This window comes from Mastigoproctus giganteus, chromosome 5, assembly GCF_048544385.1.
Source record: "Mastigoproctus giganteus isolate SK-2022 chromosome 5, ASM4854438v1, whole genome shotgun sequence".
Lineage (NCBI taxonomy): Eukaryota > Metazoa > Arthropoda > Arachnida > Uropygi > Thelyphonidae > Mastigoproctus > Mastigoproctus giganteus.
The window spans coordinates 33,815,226-33,835,531 of record NC_143579.1 but is presented as its reverse complement, the minus strand read 5'-3'; the positions used below and the strand labels follow the sequence as shown (position 1 = coordinate 33,835,531).

The 20,306-nt window shown below is 35.8% G+C and overlaps 1 protein-coding gene across 4 annotated transcripts in view; it reads right to left on the bottom strand.

The window, feature by feature from the left end:
- Dis3l2 (Dis3 like 3'-5' exoribonuclease 2) overlaps positions 1-20,306 on the bottom strand; it is a 440,068-nt gene that overhangs the window by 11,745 nt on the left and 408,017 nt on the right. For all 4 annotated transcript variants that reach the window (XM_090373977.1, XM_090373976.1, XM_090373978.1 and 1 more), the window contains 2 exons: positions 19,797-19,901; positions 2,413-2,571 (listed from right to left, as the gene is read on the bottom strand). In XM_090373977.1, the coding sequence (XP_090230103.1) occupies positions 2,413-2,571; positions 19,797-19,901 (264 nt within the window). The remainder of the gene's footprint in view (positions 1-2,412; positions 2,572-19,796; positions 19,902-20,306) is intronic.

Genomic DNA, 20,306 nt, shown 5'->3' with positions numbered 1-20,306 from the left:
GATGCATCTTATTTATTTAGATGAAGCTGAATGTTAATCACTGTTATAAAAAAATTTTATTGTTGAACATTCTACAAGAGGTAGAAGGTTGGTGAAAAGATAGTGAGTTCAAGTGCTGAGGTGAAGACATGGGTGTATTCACCTCTACTCAACCGAGTTAAAGTATTTTTTCACAAGCTTTTCAATCATCTATGCCCTTTTGTGCTGCTGTTGGGAGTCTCATAATTAGAGATGCTTATTAAAGTCTTTTTTTTTTTTTTTTTTTTTGGATTTCTCCATTGTATCAACAGTTATCTTCGATCTAACTTTTTTCTTTTTATAATTCACTCTTTTCCATCCTCTCAGTCTCCAATCTTCAATTTCCTCTTTTCCATAGCCGTCCTCACTCCCTCGATCCATGTGCTTCTAAGTCTTCCTCTCCTTTTCCTTCTAAGGGGTGTCCATTCCATTGCTTTTTTTTAGGTAATCTCTCTTCCCTCATTCTCATAACATGTCCATACTATTCTAATCTTTTTTGTTCTATTTTGTCGATGATGTTTATTTGAGCATCCATTGCTTTTCTTATGTCTTCATTCCTAACTCTTTCTTGTTTAGATCTTTGGGCTGATCTCCAAAAAGTTTCAAATTAAAGTCCGTTATAATGCAAATTGTGGGAAAAGGAAGATGGATTACATGACTTTCCACATCACAAAACGAGCACATTTAGTTTTGTGGAATATAGATGGAGACTACTATTGGGGTGATTGCAATCATGATTCTAACTGTAGTAGCTTCCAAGGAGGTTTGCATCAGTACATATCTAGATGGAATGTTGGAAGCCACTAAAATTGTTACATCTTGTGGGCAGTTGCTGAGGCCATCTAATGTTGTCTGAATAAGGTATAAAAGTGGACACAATTTTTTTTGTCTTACCTTCTACTCAAATAACAATTTACAGCCAATAAGAGATGAAATTTTTAGTCTACTTTCCATATGATCAGGAATGCAAAACTCTAAGCTAAGTTTATTCTTTTCCCTGTCCTTCAGAGTAGAATACAACTATAAAACTCCACTTAATCAACTGATTAGATTAATTGTAATTATATAGAGAATTTATTAATAATATCACCAGAGAAGAACAAAAAATTAAAAAAAAAAAAAAAAAAATTAAAAAACTATGTAAAATGTAATAACCATTAAATAAAATTTCAATGTGGCAAAGTTTTTTTTTTTTTTTTTTTTTGTTTTACTGCCATTTTGTATTCATCTATATATACTAATTGTTTTTAACTTTTTTTTTTTGAAAACATGGGTTTGCTATTAGTATTAGTCATATAGTGCAAGGAAAATATAGGAATTTGCTGCACTGGCCAAAAAAAAAAATAAAAATAATAAAAATAAAAAATAATTAAAATAATAAAAAAAGAATAATAGTCAAATAATAACAAAAGAATAAAGTAGAAATAAATTTACAAATTATAAAAATATAAAGAAAGATATTAAAAAACATTATAGATATATAAAAAAGTAGATAAGAAAACAGCCACTAATTATGTGCTTCCCTCTTCACGTAGGTAACTATTCAGTTCACTTTAGAATTTCTTCAAACTGTCAACCTCAACTATCTGAAAACTTAAAGAAATCCATTCATCGATATTCATGCATTGTTGGCTGGGTTTTTTATTTCTGTCCTAGAGGATTTCAACTTGTGGAGGTCTGTAGTGTGATACTTAGACCTGATGAAATCAATATAGACATATGTGTTTGATTTTTCTGCTGCTGCTGCTCTTGTTGAGACTTTGAGAAGAGTGATTTGGCTCAGTCTACTACACAGATGTTTGGTAGCATTGAAACTTCTATATATGATGTAGTGATATGCAACTTTTGCACCAATTAAAAGTTCTGCAATATAGGGGTTTGTTTTTAGCGTTTTGATAGTGACCTGTTGCTATACTTTATATTTCTAAAATGCTTCTCCCTTTCCCACATCACACACTCTTTGGAGAAGACTAAGTGGCCCTGTCTACTCTATTCAGCACATGTGATTTTTCCTCTGCATACGTGAGTGCCTGAATTTCTGTCATTTATAGCATCTTATTGGGGCTGTTTGAAATGTATAGTTTTCCTATCACTACTTTCAAAATGTAATAATGTAACTATTGAAGCAAATTTTCCTTTGTGCATACCTTTCCAACTTTCTTTCTTTCTTTATTAGGAACACTGAATTCAGGCACACTGCTAGTTGTTAAGTGGTTGTGATGTGTACAGGTTTAGCTAACTAACAGTAAACTGTAATCCTTTCTCCACAATAAAATTTATTTCATAACAATTCATATGGCTTAATTAGTGCCAACTTTACTCTGCATCAATTCTTTAAAAGTTATATCAGCTTTGCTGCTACTTTTACTTTACAATTAATGAAGGAATACTCACATTAAATTTGAGAGCCTCATTAGGTACTGCAGATAGCTGGAGTTTCACCATAGTTAACATCATAATAATCTGTCGATTCTCTTCTTCACCATTTTTCCAAATTAAAGTCAGGCAGGGTACTCCTTCATGCTCCTCGTATATGTAGGTAGCAGGTAACTTCTAATTAAAACAAGGAAAAAATCAATAAAACTAAGTTTTTAAATATACTATATGCAATGGCTTATGATCTCAATAGCAGCTTGCACATCACTCTGATTAGTTTAAAGTTTAAAAATACTAAGCCAGAATTCTTCCAACTTTCTAGAACTCTCCAGATTTGATGGTTCTTACACACTCTTTGAAAAAACTTTAGTTCAATAATTAACCAAAAATTAAGTCAAAAATAATTCCTACATCATGCAATGGTAACCTAACTAGAAGAAGACTCCACATCTCTTAAGTTGGGCTTGTGGGGAATTGAACGGAATCTAGACCAAATATCTACTCTGCCCCTCCTTGTAGTACAACCTGTTACCTTGCTGACTCAGTGATATCTCAGCATTCATCATTCACAAGGGGTTTTCCCTTGTCACCTGTCTCTGTCTTGTTTACAGATTATGCATTCCTCCATGATATATATTGATTATAAGCCACATTTCTTTCTTAAGTTTATAAAGTTACATATAGTTCCAAAAACTTCTTTATGTACATGTTTTTATCACTTTTATTTGGTATACATGTTCTTACTGTTTTTTATTATAATTTTTTGTATATTATTTTAATTAAAGCTTGCAATAGTTATAAATTAATTTATTCTAGAAGTAAGATAAAATGCAAGGAAAGAGTAGCAACTGCTTTTAGAACTAGTTTGAAAGAAAGTTTAAATGGCTTGCAGGCTTCAGTTGAGGTAAGTGGGTAAGGCAATTCTGTGTAACTAGGAATCTTTAATGAAGATACAAGATTAGACATGGAAATAAATGATAGAATTAGTAAAGTAGGAAGTGCAGACAGACCAAATGGAGTAAAAGTGAAATTATATAAAAAAACAAAAAATTAGCAGTTCACAACATGTCGACTTTGAATTATAAGCTGAGAGATGTGTAAGAAATAACAGGAACAGGTGGAAGAAATAAGAAAAATACCATACAAATGAGGAAATAAGAAACTGCCTTTGAGTAAGAAATATTTAATTAAAGATAAGCAAAGCAAATGTAAGATCACATGAGCATGTAGAAAAGATGGGAGAAGGAACATATTAAAACATATATTTGAAGCAAAATGAAGAGTAATAAGTCCAAACACACGATAGGGAAGATGGATAGATGATGTCAAGTAGGTATTAGAAGTAAGACAGCTTACTTTGGTTAGGCTTAAAAATCTAACAGGAAATAAGATGGAATGGAACAAGGTAGTAAACAGAAGGCTGATTTGACTACACACTGTGCCAATTAAATAACGAGACTGACGCTACTACAAAAAAAAAAAAAAAAAAGAATAACATTAATGGAAAAGTAAGGTTATATATTTTCAAAGTAATCACCTCTGATGCTTACACACTGTTTACATTTTTTACACAAGTTTTGAAAACTTTTCTGGAACACATTATTTAATTGTAATTTAATTAACACATTATTTAATTGTGTTAAGAGTTTCATTATTTAATTGGTGCATTGTGTATAATATACAAATTAGTCTTTTAGGTTGAGTTTCAGTATCGTAGTGATCTGTTTATCCACTTGGTATAATGATGTTATATGATAAGATACACTCCTCTTCTGGTACCACTTTAAGCTGGTCGGTCACTGCAGCCTGGGTGTCCTCTATCTTACCCAGATCTTCTTTTAGAATTTCTTGTACAGATTCCTTATTGCTACCGATTATCTCAGCAAGCAACCTCGTTGAAATTGATCTGTCTTCAGTCACAATTTTTCTAATATTTGTGAAAATCTCTGGTGTTCGGTCAGATTGGGGATCATGCTCTAATGACTCATGTCCTTTACAAAAATGAGAAAACCATTCAAGCACTCTTGGTTGAGACAAACATTCATCAGCATAAACTTTTTTTAAATCTTCAAAAGTTTCTGTAGCACTTTTTTCCAATTTATAATACAATTTTATAACTGCTCTTTGTCCATTTCAAATTTCTGACGGCATGCACATAACTACTATTACTCGTTCTGTCATAAATCACAAATTACTGACCAGACAAATTTAAACTTGCTCTCGTTGGAATAAAATCATGTACTGTTTTGGCCTCTTACGTTAATACTGAATGCAGAGCGCACAGAGTCTTATTATTTAATTAGTGCACTGTATATAATATACAAATCAGTACTTTAAGTTGAGTTTCAGTATCATAGTGCCCTGTTTATCCACTTGGTATAATGATGTTATATGATAAGATACAACTTTAACACTGAGTGAATTAAGCTGAAAAAACACTATTAAACCTGTGTGTTAATGTTAGGTAAACATAGTGTTGCTCTCAGTAATTCATCAAGACTGAAAAATATCCAACCAATTTTTGCTATCATCATTAACATGAGTACGTGAGTAAATGATAAAAAATCCCTCCCTCAAAAAAGTGATATGGAGTATTTTCAGTAACTAAAATTGTATTTCAGTTATAAATATAATCAACAATGCATTTATTTCAATAGTGTTTAAAATAATTCAGGATATTTAAAGCAGCACAGTAAATTTAATATTATATACATCAAATTTATTTTACAATTTGTTTTCAATACAGTATTTCTTTATATAAGATAAAAGAAAATAATCACAGATAAATAAAACCTATGGATTCAACACTGATTTTTAAGTAATTTCTGCAGTTTTAAATGAAATATCACAGTAATATATATGCACTGTTTTAAACAAAATATTACAACAATAATTAGAAAAAATAGGAGGGAGTATATGATGAGAGCCTTGTCGATAAATTCGGCCCTGGAAAGATTGTGCAAGGCTCGAGGGGTAGAATTTTTTTCAGCCAGGTCTGTACTTGTTAACAGGAGAGACTGCTTCTACAGGGATAGGATACACTTAAATAGAAAAGGTGCAAGAGTATTTGCTGATGCTATCGAGGTAGTGTTAGGTAGGTCGGAAAACTGCTAGCTTGGGGGTGGATACAAGGACTAATATATTACCAGTAGCCACTGGCAGAGGTGAAAGCGATTCTTGCACTGCTTCTATTGGAATGAGCAGCAGCCTGGAAAACAAGATGCAGGATATTTCAGAGACTACTGGGAGTCATTGTGGTACAAGTAAACACATGGGTTGTGTTAGGGTAGCTAAGAATAGGAACAGGTGCATGTATATTTGCATGTACACCAATGCTAGGAGTTTGGTAAATAAATTTGATGAATTTGAGGTATTGCTCAAAACATCAAAGACAGATATTGTTGGGATATCAGAGATGTGGTGTTGTTGTTGTTGTTGTTATTTGGTTTTTAGGAGCATTAGCAACTAAGGCCATATTGCTCCGGGATATGCGGTGGTCATTCCCTGATTTTTCCGCATCCTCCATATTTGGTGGTGACGGGCTCGAACCCCGGTCTAATCAAGAAGCGTGTGCTATGCACTGCTGCTCCTTGCCACCTGAGATGTGGTGTCACACAGATATAAGGAATGCAGAACTGGAATTTGGGGAGTACAATGTGTACAGAAAGGATAGGCAGGATAGGAAGGGAGGAGGGGGTTATGCTATTAGTTAAGAAACACATAAAATCCAAGGAAGTGAAGCCAGTCGACATCACTGGACAGTGCAGTGTCGAGTCAGTTTGAGAGTAGAAGTGTGCTATAGGCCTAATAACTCTGATGAGTATAATAAGAAACTGTACAGGGAAATAGAGTGGGCCAGTAAATCAGAGAGTCTTATAATGGGGGATTTTAATTTCCCAGATATTGACTGGAATTTGTGGATTGGTCACTCACACACTAGCAAGGCTTTTGTGGATTTATTAGATGATTGTTTTCTACATCAGCATGTTGGGGAAGCAACTAGAGGGAGTAATACTCTTGATTATCAGTAGCATTAAGAATCTGCAGATAAAGAAACCACTAGGTGGCAGTGATCACAGTGTGCTGAAGGGGGGTTTACTCAAAGAGGTAACTACCATTAGGGGTAAAGGGAAGGGTTTTTGCTTTCATAAAGGCAACTACAATGGTCTGAGACAGTATTTAAATTCTATACAGTGGGACCATCTAATGATGTTAGTCATTAGTTGGTCCCACTAACAGCAAATTCAAAATGGGAAGCATTCAAAGAACTTATCTTGGAAGCTACTAGGCATTACATACCAACTAAGAAATATTGTTCAAGGTTTAGGCCTAAATGGATGTCAGATGAACTAATGAGACATGGCAGAGAAGAAAAATGCATGGGATACATATAAATTAATGGGTGACATGGAAGCCTATGATAGATATAAGCTGATCTGCAACCAAGTTACAAAGGAGGTTAGGCAGGCGAAGGCAGATTACGAGAGATCCTTGGCAAAGGATGCAAAGAAAAACAGCAAAGAGTTCTTTACTTATGTAAACTCTAGAAGGAAGGGGATGAATCAGATTGGTCCACTTGATATCAATGGTTCAACTGTTGATGATCCTGCTCAGGTAGCTAACAAACGAAATGAATATTCTGCATCAACATTCACATATGAGGAGTTATTCAGTGAGGGGAATGCCAGAGGTGTATTCAACTCTGGCAGTAAGCTAGATAATCTTGTAATAACTGAAAGTAAAGTGGAGGAGAAATTGTTGAAGATAAACAGAAGAAAGGCACCTGGGGTGGATGGGATCTATCCAGTTATATTAAAGGAGGCAGCAAAGGAAGTAAGCAAACCCTTAGCCATAATTATGGGAGCTTCCTTGGACTCAGGGGAGGTACCCACAGACTGGAGATGTGCAAATATGACCTCAATTCACAAAGGAGGATCAAAGGCTGGCACAAGTAATTATAGACCTGTGAGTTTAAGTTCTGTTCCAGAAAAATTAATGGAGGCACTGGTTAAAGAAGCACTGCAGGATCATCTAGACAAGACTTCAGTTATAGCTTGGACACAGCATGGTTTTGTTAAGGGAAAGTCTTGCCTGACCAATTTGATTGGATACTATGATGCAGTCACAAAAGAACTGGATGCAGGGAATAACTTTGATATTGTATATTTCGATCTTAGAAAGGCTTTTGATACTGTTGCACATGGAAGACTGCTGCACAAATTGGAGCAGTGTGGCATTGGAGGCAAATTGCTGCTGTGGATAAAGGGATGGTTGAGTGGGAGAAGACAGAGAGTGGTAATCAATGGACACTGCTCATCTTGGACTAATGTTATTAGTGGAGTCCCTCAAGGTTCAGTGTTGGAACCATTATTGTTTTCTGTATTTATAAATGATATTGATGATGGTATATCAAGCTTAATGTCCAAGTTTGCAGATGATACAAAGGTTGGCAGGGTTGTTAAGGATACTACTGATGCTATGCTGCTGCAACAGGATCTGGAAAGGTTGAGCAGATGGGCTGAGATGTAGCAAATGAAGTTTAACATTGACAAATGTAAAGTACTACATATGGGAAACAGCAACCCCAGAGCAATGTATCAACTCTGTAGTACTACACTGACAGTGGTAGAGAATGAAAGGGACCTGGGGGTAATTGTGTAGGCAGATATGAAGTTCTCTGAGCAGTGCAGACGGGCTGCAAGAGTAGCTCATGGTGTCTTGTCAAGGATATACAGGAATTTTTCTAGCAGGGATAAGGAGGTGATTATTCCCTTGTATAAAGCAATGGTCAGGCCAACCTTGAGTACTGTATACAGGCTTGGAGGCCTTATTTCAAGAAGGATGTAGAGCTGCTGGAACGAGTACAGAGAATTGCAACAAGATTAGTGAATGGAACAAAGGGTTGCTCTTATGAAGAAAGGCTTATGTTTTGCAAATTACAGTGTCTGGAGACTAGGCTCCGGCAAGGTAATCTGATAGAGGTGTATAAAGCCTTGAATGGTTTGACCATGCTCAATGCCGATGGGATTCTTCGTCTTGCTCAGAATAATCACCTGAGAGGGCATAAATTGAGATTGAGGAAAGACAGATGTAGGATAGATGTGCGGAAAAATGCCTTTAGCCAGCTGGTAGTTGGTTGGTGGAACAGACTTCCATTCCTTGTTGTGCAAGTTGATAGCCTAAATAAATTTAAGGCTCAGCTGACAAGTATTTCAAACGAATGGAGGGGTGAAATAGAAGTGGTTTTTTTTTTTTTTTTTGGCTGATCCTGCATAAACTCGCTTTTTTGCATCATATGCCTCTACTAATGCTTATGCTAAAATTGACTTTGGATAAGACTATCCAAAGTCAGTTTGTGATACTGTTCTATCAGAAGATAGAACAGTATCACAAAAATCTCTTGAAATCAGTCGAATGTTGTGGAAAACAAGTCAATATAACAATAACTAAATCTATTTTTAAACATAACACTAAACAGCTTTTTTTTTTTTATAAAAAAACCTTGTTATTTTCCCTTGATGCAATTTTACAGTTTCTTTTACCAAACAGTCCTCTTTTTCAGATTTTGCTTCATTTCAGATATGACACAAGTTTTTATCTTTTTATTTATCTTACTTTCCAATGTTTCTAAACTATGTTTCTTTAAATCAGGAACTTAACTAAACTTAACTAAGCATTAGGAACTTAACTAAACGCATTCTCCCATTTCTCTGAAAGAGAAACTAGAGAATACTTTTTTTCCCTAAAAGTGCTTGATATATGCTGCTTGGTTCATGAATTGAGTTCCTCATTTTATGATCTGACTTATATATTTATTATATAATAGACTTATTTAGACTTATTTATTTTTATCACTTTTGCCTAACTTTTACCTCACATAATATAAATTAATGGTAGTAGTGGGTTGATATGCTAAATAAGCAGCGCCTGTGCCGCCATCTATTTTTTTCCTTTCTATTATATAAGCTGGTTAAGCTTGCATTATGTCAGTGGTGTGGCTCTGATCTAGAGTGCTGTCTGTTCTATAGATTATTTTTCGCTGCATAAGGACCACCGCCATGCAAATCCTTTGCATTGGTTGATCTATCGGAGAATGGAGGTGTGGTTTGGTTCTTCGATATTTCCGCCTTTGCGATGATTTGTATGACGGTTGAAATGCAGCGATTCCATGACCATTATTGGCCTCGTGGTCCTCTGTCGATATGGGGCATGATGGTCAGTCTATTATTTTGATATTTTAGTTTTTTGGTAGTTTCTTTAACCCTTTTTTGGTGATATTTCACGTCTTTTGGAAATGGTACCTTTCGAGGGGGTTCCGCTAAATTATGTATAATTGGCATTATTTTAAATTTACATCATGTTTTATTAATTGGGTTTAATGACTTAATTGACTAAATTATATAGGGATTTATCGACTACCTTTTGTCCTACTACCGTTACTTTCCCTGCCCTGTTTGTTTATTTTATATTATTTTACGTTTCGTTTCGCTCTGCATTATTGCCGTACTACTGGCTGATGTTTTTATTTTAAATATCATATTTATTTTAATTATCAGATATAATTAGGCATCATGTGGAGGATGTGCATTTGCTGCCTCTAATGATAGCTACATAGACTTATTTATTTTTATCACTTTTGCCTAACTTTTACCTCACATAATATATATATATATATATATATATATATATATGAGTGTACTCTTATACTGTTATACTATAACAGTATAAGAGTACACTGTTATACTAAATTCTTATCATAGCTCTTTTGGTCTGAAGACTCAGTTTGAGCACTTATAATGTACATTTAACACTCTTGCAGTAGTAATTATATATATAACTTTTTATAAGAACTTAACGGTATATAATATTAATTAATTAATTGTTTGCGGACCAGGGACACTGCTAAATTTAAGCAGAAAGAAACCCAATGACCATTGGGTTCTTTCTTCTAACGGAACTGAAATTGTAATTACAGAGAACAAAGACGAGAAGGATGATGATAATAAGTAATAAGAAGTACTTAATGCTGTGTGTTCTATGATTTCAGTGCCTTCTTCTGGAGCCAGCCGCTGAAATCAAAGGAAAAAAAACGACAAGAATTGCCACTTATGTATATATATATTTATATATATATATATATATATATATATATATATATGTATATATATATGAGGTAAAAGTATTAAATCAATTTAAAAGTGTGAAGATGGAGGTGAAAATTACACAGAATGGCAAAACTAATAGGAGAAGGACAACAGAAATAGGGGATACTGAAGGCATGGGAAATAATTTGATTATCCTACATGATATAATGAATTAAATAAAATTATAGGCTGAATTGGATAGCCAATTAGAGAGAAGGGAGCTGTAAAGCAAAATGATTAGATTAATATATAGAGTAATAGCAAGCATCAGATAAGGGTGGTTGTTGTTGAGTTTAATGACACATAGGCTGCTAGGGCCATATTGTGTCTTTCTAAGGGTGAATATGAAATAACTATATTTTATGATATATTCCTATCTGGTTTAGGAAAGTAAATAGTTCTTCTTTATTAGGATCATCTCCCAGAATCTGCAGTAAATTTATTGATAACTGTGTATTAGCAATTGATTTAAAGGTGTTTAAACTGATGTTTTGAAAGTGGGGACAGTAGACTAACAAATGACAAATGGTCAGTTGTACTTGACATGATGTACACTGGGGCTTAGAGGGGAACAGGTATCCTGTGTGTTGTCAGACACTCAGTCTAAAACACTGATGGATCCAATATCTTTCTATTACAGAAGATTTAGGAGAAGTCCAGTTGGCCTGCCTCCCTAAAATCCACTCATGCACACCTTCTCGATGGTAAGCTCTGTTACATCACTTAGGTGGAAACGAACGTGTAGAGTGGTTCTCTTCAAGATGCCTGGTCAGCGTGAAGAGGAAAAGACCAAACCCTCCAGCATATGACAGCAGGACAAAACAAATGGCCCTCAGTCACCAGCGGCTTTCACTTCCCCTCTTACGGCAGCGAGAGGATCAGAGTGGAAGCAGAGGATGCTAAGAATCTCTGGGTACGACCAGGCTGCCATGCACGGAAATTGTACTTGGCCTGTTACAACGTAAGATCACTCATCGTTGAAGACAGGATAGCAGAGCTGGAAAAGGAATTGGAATATCATCGGTTTGGCTGAAACAAGAAGAAGAAATGAATCATTTATAAGTTTAACAAGTGGAAATCTGCTGTACACCAATGGAAACAGTGAAAGGAGTGAAGGTGGAGTTGGTCCATAAAGATTTAAAAAACAACATTTTGGAATTCAAAAGTACATCACCAAGGGTGTCAAGACTACACTCAAGATTTCTAAGAGGTACAAGCTAAAGGTTATAATGATTTATGCACCAACATCGAGCCATGATGATGAAGAGGTTGAAGAAATGTACACCAAAATTGAGAGTCTTCTTGATGAACAGAAAACCCACTACACTATTATTATGGGGACTTCAATGCTAAGGTTGAAAAAAGACAAAACAGTACAGAAAGGGGAACTATAGGAAATTTTGGAATTGGTGAAAGAAATGAAAGAGGCAAAAGACTTGTGGAATTTGCAGAATCTCAAGGATTGTCAGTAATGAACACTTTTTTCAAGAAAATGGTGAACAGAAAGTGGACATGGAAGAGTCCAAATTGATTAACAACTAATGAAATCGACTTCATCCTCACTAACAGAAGATATATTGTGAATGATGTTACCGTCCTGAATAAGGTAAATGTTGGAAGTGATCACAGAATGGTAAGATGTACACTTGATATAGATGTAGGAAAGGAAAGGAAAAAACTGGCTCGAGTAAATAATACAAAGGTCTTTGAGATGTTTTTTTTAAGAGCATTAGCAACTAAGGCCATATTGCTCCGGGAAATGCAGTGGTCATTCCCTGACCTTTCCGCATCCTCCGTATTTGGTGGTGATGGGCTCGAACCCCGGTCTAATCAAGAAGCGGGTGCTACGCACTGCTGCTACTCCTTCCCACCTGGCTACGGAGGCGCCAGGTCTTTGAGATAACAGAAGAGGAGAAAAAGCAGTATGTACTGGAACTTAAGAACAAGTTTGAGCTTCTGCAGACTGCTCACGACCAAGATATCAACGAGGAATATTACAACTTTCTGAAAGTGATAAAGCCCAAGAAACCTATAGGGAAAAAGAAATCCAAAGAAGAAAAAATTAGTCAAGAAACACTTGTTATGATGAACCAAAGGCAAAAAATGAAGAGTAAGAAAAACACTGACTGGGAGAAAATTGAGCATACCGAGTTATGCAAAGTCATTAGAAAGAGACTCAGAGAGGACATAAGATTTAACACAAGAAAAGTAGAACAAGCATTAAGGGAAAACAAAGGATTTAAATCAGCAGCCATGAGCAGTAATACAGAAAGACAAATGATACTGATACTGAAGAATAGCAATGGTGTACTTATAAACAGCAGAGAATGCATAATTGAAATAGTAGAAGACGACTATAGAGAATTATACAAGGAGCAAGGGAATGATGGATTGCAAATGATGGATTGCAGTGGGGAAGATGGATTGCAAAGTAGCAACACATACGACATACCTGATATTCTTCCTGATGAGGTAGAACATGCATTGAAGAAAATGAAGAATCAGAAAGCCCCGGGGGAAGATGAAGTTACTGTAGAGTTGTTAAAATTGGGAGGAAGAGACATAACACAAAAACTGGCAAGGCTCTTCACAAAGTGCATTAGAAAAGGTGTGATGCCTAAGCAGTGGAATAATGCAATCATAGTTTTGCTGCATAAGAAAGGAGATAAATCAGAAATTGGAAATTATGGACCAATTAGCTTGTTATCCCACATCTACAAGTTGTTCACAAGGGTCATTGTTGTTGTTATTTGGTTTTTAGGAGCATTAGCAACTAAGGCCATATTGCTCCGGGATATGCGGTGGTCATTCCCTGAATGACCTTTCCGCATCCTCCGTATTTGGTGGTGACGGGCTCGAACCCCGGTCTAATCAAGAAGCGTGTGCTACGCACTGCTGCTCCTTCCCACCTGGCTACGGAGGCGCCACAAGGGTCATTACTAACAGATTAGAAGGAATACTTGATGAGAATCAACCAAAAGAGCAAGCTGGCTTTAGGACAGGATTCTCAACTATGGATCACCTTCACGTAATATCACAGCTAATGGAGAAAGCAAATGAATACAAAACACCATTATGCCTGTCATTTGTGGATTATGAAAAGGCATTTGACTCCATACAGCATAAGGCATTGTTTCGGGCACTGGACAGACAAGGCATAGATACCCCACATATTATGATTTCAAAGAAAATATATGAGAATGCTACCTCCTTTATTAGACTAGACAAAGACAGTAGGAAATTTAAAATCGAGAAAAGAGTTCGACAAGGAGACACAATATCTCTGAAGCTGTTTACTGCTGCCCTTGAGGAAGCTTTCAGAAGATCAGACTGGTTGCAGATAGGAGTCAATGTGAACGGAGAGTACCTAAACCATTTACGATTTGCAGATGACATTGTGGTCATAAGCCACGATCCCAAAGAATTAGAGGAAAATCTTAATCAGTTATGCACAGTTAGTGAGGATTTTGGACTAAAGATGAACATGGCTAAAACAAAAGTAATGATGAACAAGTATGCCACAGAAAGGGAAATAATGATTGAAGGAGCAGTAATTGAAAAGGTGGAGTCATATACTTATCTGGGACAAGTTATTAGCTGTAATAATGATAAATGGCTGGAAGTCCAGAGAAGAATAAATTTTGGATGGATAGCATTCAGGAAATATAGTTACATACTGAAGAGCAATATCCTAGTTTGTCTGAAATGTAAAATAATGAACCAATGTATACTCCCCAACATGACTTATGGAAGTGAAACTTGGGCACTCACCAAAAGAATGGAAGAGAAGATGAGAACTACACAGCGAAGAATGGAACAAATTATATTGGGAATCAGACTGTTAGATAAGAAGAGAAACACATGAATTAGGCAGAAAACTCAAGTAAAGGACATTCTTATCAAAACTAAAGAACTAAAATGGTCTTGGGCAGGACACATAGCTCAAAGACATGATGACAATGGACTAAGAAAATAACAGAATGGTACCCAAGAGGAGCAAAAAAAAAAAAAACCCTGGAAGACAAAGGCAGAGATGGATAGATGAAATTCATGAGTTTGTGGGTAGTAAATGGATGGCCAGTGCTCAAAACAGAAGGAACTGGAAAGTTGCTGAAGAGACCTTCATCCTGCAGTGGATTGAAAATGGCTATTGATGATGACATTGGGGAGTGCTGTCATTAGTTAATAGATACAGGTGAGTGAGGTGAGTATGCCCAATTATTAGCCTTCCTAAAATTGTTTCTTCTCGTCTGCTTTTCAGGAAGCTGGAGAGCCACAGCTTTGGGGTTCTGGTTTTATTTGGTATAAGATAAGGGTGGGATACTTTGGTTATAAGTCCAGAAAAAGGAGGGGAGAAAAATTATAAAATTAAAATCTAATGCTAGCTAAAAATAAATATTGATACATAATCAGGAATTTCTTCATGGGACTACACCTGATCATGTATCAAAAAAGGCATTTCTATACTTGTCTCTGCTTGCGAAAGAAAAGGATTTTAAAAAATAAAAATAAGTGAGAGCAAATAGGAGGGTGAAGCAGTATAACTTTCACAAAAATATGGACAAGGTAGTCCCAATGCTGTATGAATTGTAGAACATAAGAAATTAAAGTAAATTAGGAAATAAAATAGTAATAAAATTAAAATAAGTTTCATGAATTACAGTGTAACTTAGATGCAATAATAAGTAGCTATAAGTGAGAATTAGTAAATGATGCAATTTAGAAAAGATTTTTTGGGAGAATTTGTATAAGAATGTAAAATTAAAAGAAAATGCAAGCAAACGATATAAGGCAAGGGAGTGAATTGAGGAAAGGGAAGGGAAGAAAGTGTAGATAAAAAAGGCGAAGATAGCAAGAGGTTATGGATAGTAGGAAAGTTCATATCTCCCTTGTATTGCACTAATTGCTTTATGAACGAGAAAAAAGGAGAAGTAGAAAGTATAAAGATAAAAAGCTAAGAAAAATATATTAAAAGCTATTCAGGTGAGCTGGGATTGTAAAGTTCCATTTTTAGAAAGGGCCCTGACTAAGGGAGAGTTAGTAGAAAGAAAGAGACTAATATCAGATGTGTGTGATGTAAGCATTTTGGCTTAAAAATTAAGCCAAGCTGAAAAATAAGAGCCAAAATTTTTTTTTTTCCAGCTCTTATTTTTATTTATATTTTTCTTACAGTTCCCTTATCTCTAATTGGCTATCCAATTCAGCCTATAATTTTATTTAATTCATTATATCATAAAGGATAATATTCTTTCTCTCTTTCTCACGTCTTCAATATTTCTGCTATCCTTCTCCTATTAGTTTTGGCATTCTGTGTAATTTACGCTTCCATCTTTGCACTTTTCAGTTGATTTATTATTTATATATAAACTTTTGTATCCTTTGCTGTTGCTTTGCATGCTCAGGTGAAACTGTCATGTTGTTTTTTTTATCTCTCTATTAGCACTTCACTATTCACCCCATTTTTATCATTATTACATATATATATACAAGGTTGTTAAAATTAAAGAATCCCTATGTAGAGGGCTCTGGAGCGAGTTCTAAGGCTCGTACTGAAAAGAAATTTGGACATATACAATAAAGAATGCGCTCGCCATTTATTGGAAAAAAAATATTAGTTACAAAATTTGTCACTGTATGGCGCTGTGTAACTGTATGGTGCGTAACTATATTAGTTACGATTATGCAAATAATGTAAGTTATTTGCATAATCGTAAGTTATTGCCACAGCACTACTACTGAGCTCTACTGTACTGTATAAAAGCAAAGCAGTCTCTTCAAAATCATACAGTAGATGTTTGCAGGCACTACAGCAGCAATGCCAACAGCATTGCAGGAAAAGGCGCTATTAGTGAAGCTGTATTATCAGAACAGCAACAATGCAGCTGCGACTATCAGAGAATTTCAGCATCAGAAGTGCATAAGGTGTGAACCTATGACTGTTTGTGCTGTCTGCAAAATCATTGCAAAATTTGAAGCGACAGGACATCTTGGTGTTAAACCAGGTAGAGGTTGAAAACGAGTGGGCTCCTCTCGTGTTGAAGATGTGGCTATGGCCGTCGTGGATTTATCAAGTCAATCTCCATGTGGTAGTGGAAGTGTGCCAGCTGTTTCTCGTGAAGTGGACATGCCGTATTCCACTGTAAGGCTAGTAATGTGTCAGATGTTGTGTTACTATCCTTACAAGATGCACATGCTACAGCAGCTAAAGCATGGTGATGCAGATATTCATTTCACATATGCACTTCAGTTTCTGGCGCGAATGACAGTGGATATCACTTGGCCATGGAATAACCTTTGGAATAATAAAGCCCAATTCTGCTTAAATGGACAAGTGAATACGCACAACTGTCGCATTTTGGCAACAGAAAACCCTCGAGTTATCCAAGAGGTCCCGTTACATTCTCCAAAAGTGACGGTGTGGTGTGGATTTACGGCCGCATTCATGATTTTTTTTTTTTTTTTTTTATGAAATCTCCAAACACGAAAGGTATCAAAACCTATAGTACTTAGTACTGTGCATGGGTTGAAGGAGAAGTATGGGGGGGAAGGGGATGCTCTAGAGACTAAACTTGGGTTTCACCACTTCAAGCCTCCAATATATGTTTTTGAACAGGTAACACTGACTGGACCCAGCACCTGTTCTGTCACTGGACAGCAATATTATGAAATGTTCGCAAATTTCGCAATACCAGAGCTGCAAGTGCCTTCAGGATACCATATTCATGCAAGATGGTGCACCACCCCACATCCACCGTTGCGTTCAAAGATTGCTAAGGCAACACTTTACAGATGAATGGGTCATCAGCCGTTGTTTCCGGACATCTTGGTCACCCCGATCACCGAACCTCACCCCATGTGACTTTTGGTTGTGGGTTTTTTTGAAGAACCAGGTGTATGGGGAAGGATGTCAAACTCTGGCAGAACTGAAGGACAGCATTAGACATCGTATGCTGGATATTATGATGTGGTTACAAAGGAACTGGATGCAAAAAATAATTTTGATATAATATATTTGGATTTCAGGAAAGCTTTTGACACTGTTGCACACGGAAGACTATTGTACAAATTGGAGCAGAATGGTATTAAGGGTAAGTTGCTACAATGGATAAAAGGATGGTTGAGTGGGAGAAGACAGAGGGTGGTAATTAATGGGTGCTGCTCTTCATGGACTAATGTTATTAGTAGAGTCCCACAGGGTTCGGTGTTGGGTCCTCGGTTGTTTTGTATATTTATCAATGATATTGATGAAGGTATATCAGGCTTAGTGTCGAAGTTTGCAGATGATACAAAGTTTGGCAGGGTTGTTAATGACAGTAATGGCAGTGTGCTACTGCAACAGGATCTAGATAATATGGGCAGATGGGCTAAGAAGTGGCAACTGAAGTTTAACCTTGCCAAATGCAAAGTACTGCGTATGGGTAGAAGTAACCCCAGAGAAACGTACCAACTGTGTGGTACTACACTTAAGGTGGTAGAAAATGAAGAAGACCTGGGGGAATTGTGCAATCAGATATGAAGTTTTCTGAGCAATGCAAACAGGCTGCCAGGGCAGGTCATGGGGTTTTGTCAATGATATATAGGAATTTTGCTAGCAGGGAAAAGGAGGTGATTGTCCCTCTGTATAAGCCAATGGACAGACCACGCCTTGAGTACTGCATACAGGTCTGGAGGCCTCATTTTAGGAAGGATGTAGATTTGCTTGAGCATGTACAGAGAACGGCAACAAGATTGGTGAGGGGAATGAAGGGATCCTCTTACCAAGAGAGGCTTAAGTTCTGCAAATTGCAGTGGCTGGAGACTAGGCATCTGCGCGATGATCTGATTGAGGCCTTGAATGGGTTGAGCATGCTGAATTCGGATGGGATCCTTCCACTTGTTCAGATTACGAACCTAAGGGGACATTAATTCAAATTAAGAAAAGACAGATGTAGAATAGATGTGCGGAAATTTGCCTTTAGCCAGCGGTTGGTTAATTGCTGGAACAAACTTCCATCTGTCGTTGTGGAAGTTGATAAGTTAAATAAATTTAAGGAGGAACTGGACAGGCATTTGGAGGGAATGGTGTGATTTTTTTTTTTTTGGCTGATGCTGCATAAGCTCATACACTTGCTTTCTTGCATCACATGCCACTTCTACTACTATTCCAGCGTCCACTTCTACTACTAATTCTGTGTGAAAGGTGTATGCATACGTTGTATGAATTGTCACTGTTTATAACTTTGATTTGTTTACTATATTCAACTTAGTTTGCAACTTGCTGACTGTTACTTAAATTTGTTTAATACAAAAATTGAAGAAAAAAATCCCACAAACTTATGAACTTTAATTGTTCAACTTGTTGCATTCACGGGACCAAACTCTGCATTGAGTATGCTTCATAAATATCAGACTGCAAAGTCATCCTTTTCAAAAATGTTATTTAGACAAAAGGAAGGCTAAACAAAATAATATACACGAGAGCATAAATTTAAATTAAGAGGAGAAAACTAGAAAAGATGATAAATTTTCCTTTAGTCAAAGAGATTAGTTAGTTTGGTTAGTTAGTTATTTAGGAGCATTAGCAACTAAGGCCATATTGCTCCGGGATATGCGGTGGTCATTCCCCAACCTTTCCGCATCCTCCGTATTTGGTGGTGACGGGCTCGAACCCCGGTCTAATCAAGAAGCGTGTGCTACGCGCTGCTGCTCCTTCCCACCTGGCTACGGAGACGCCTAGTCAAAGAGAGACTGTTGGAATAAGCACCCACCTATTCTTGTGAGGAGGAGGATTTTATCAAAATTAAAGAAGGATTAGACATGTTTGAAATAAAAAAGTGAATGATGCAAGGGAAGGTGACATTGGTTGCAACCAATTTTTTTTTTTTTTTTTGACTGATGCTACACATAAGCTTGCTTTCTTTCTTGCATCATTTTGCCAATAGTATCACAATACTGTTACAAGAAATATTAGTTCTCAATACTTAACTTACAGTACTGAAAACTCATTCAGCTCTCCACAGTTTAAATAACTGACTAGAAATTAAACAAATATTTTAAATGTATGATTAAAAGGAGCAATTACAACATGAACTTCTTGTATGATATTTGGATATGCTGCATTTCAATATCTCAAAATCTAATCTAATCATCCACTAAAGTACTTATCAAAGATATTACATCTACTTATTCTCAAAAATTTACATAAAACGAAAAAAAAAAAATAAATAAATAAAATAAAAAAAAAACATGAATTTTCATAATAATATGTTCAATACATACAGCACAGTACACTCTCTTTACCACTCCCATTTCTATAAGCAAGGCATCAAATGAATGATCCAAAACACCCATTACTACTGCTGTTGCATCAATGGTACCACATTCCTAGAGTAAACATTTCATATTTTATTCACTGATACTAATTATACATATTAATATACAGATGCTTACTAAATTAAAAATATAAAACTGTCTTTCTTCTTTATAGGCTGTCTCTGGCCCTCTAAGTATATAAAACCAGATTAAATACAGAGAACACAAATTATTTACTTTAGAACAAATGTCAATGTGATTATAAACAATGCAGGTTTACTTAAAGCAACAAAGATATTTAATACAGATTTAAATAAATTTAAATATTTAAATCATGAATATGAAAACTGCACCTATTTTACAAAGTTTTAAAAAGTTTTAACTGAATTCAATGGAAAATAAACCATTCATTTTATCTCCTTTTAACTATTTAGATTTCTGAGATTAATTATTGATGCAGTCATGCATCTCCATATA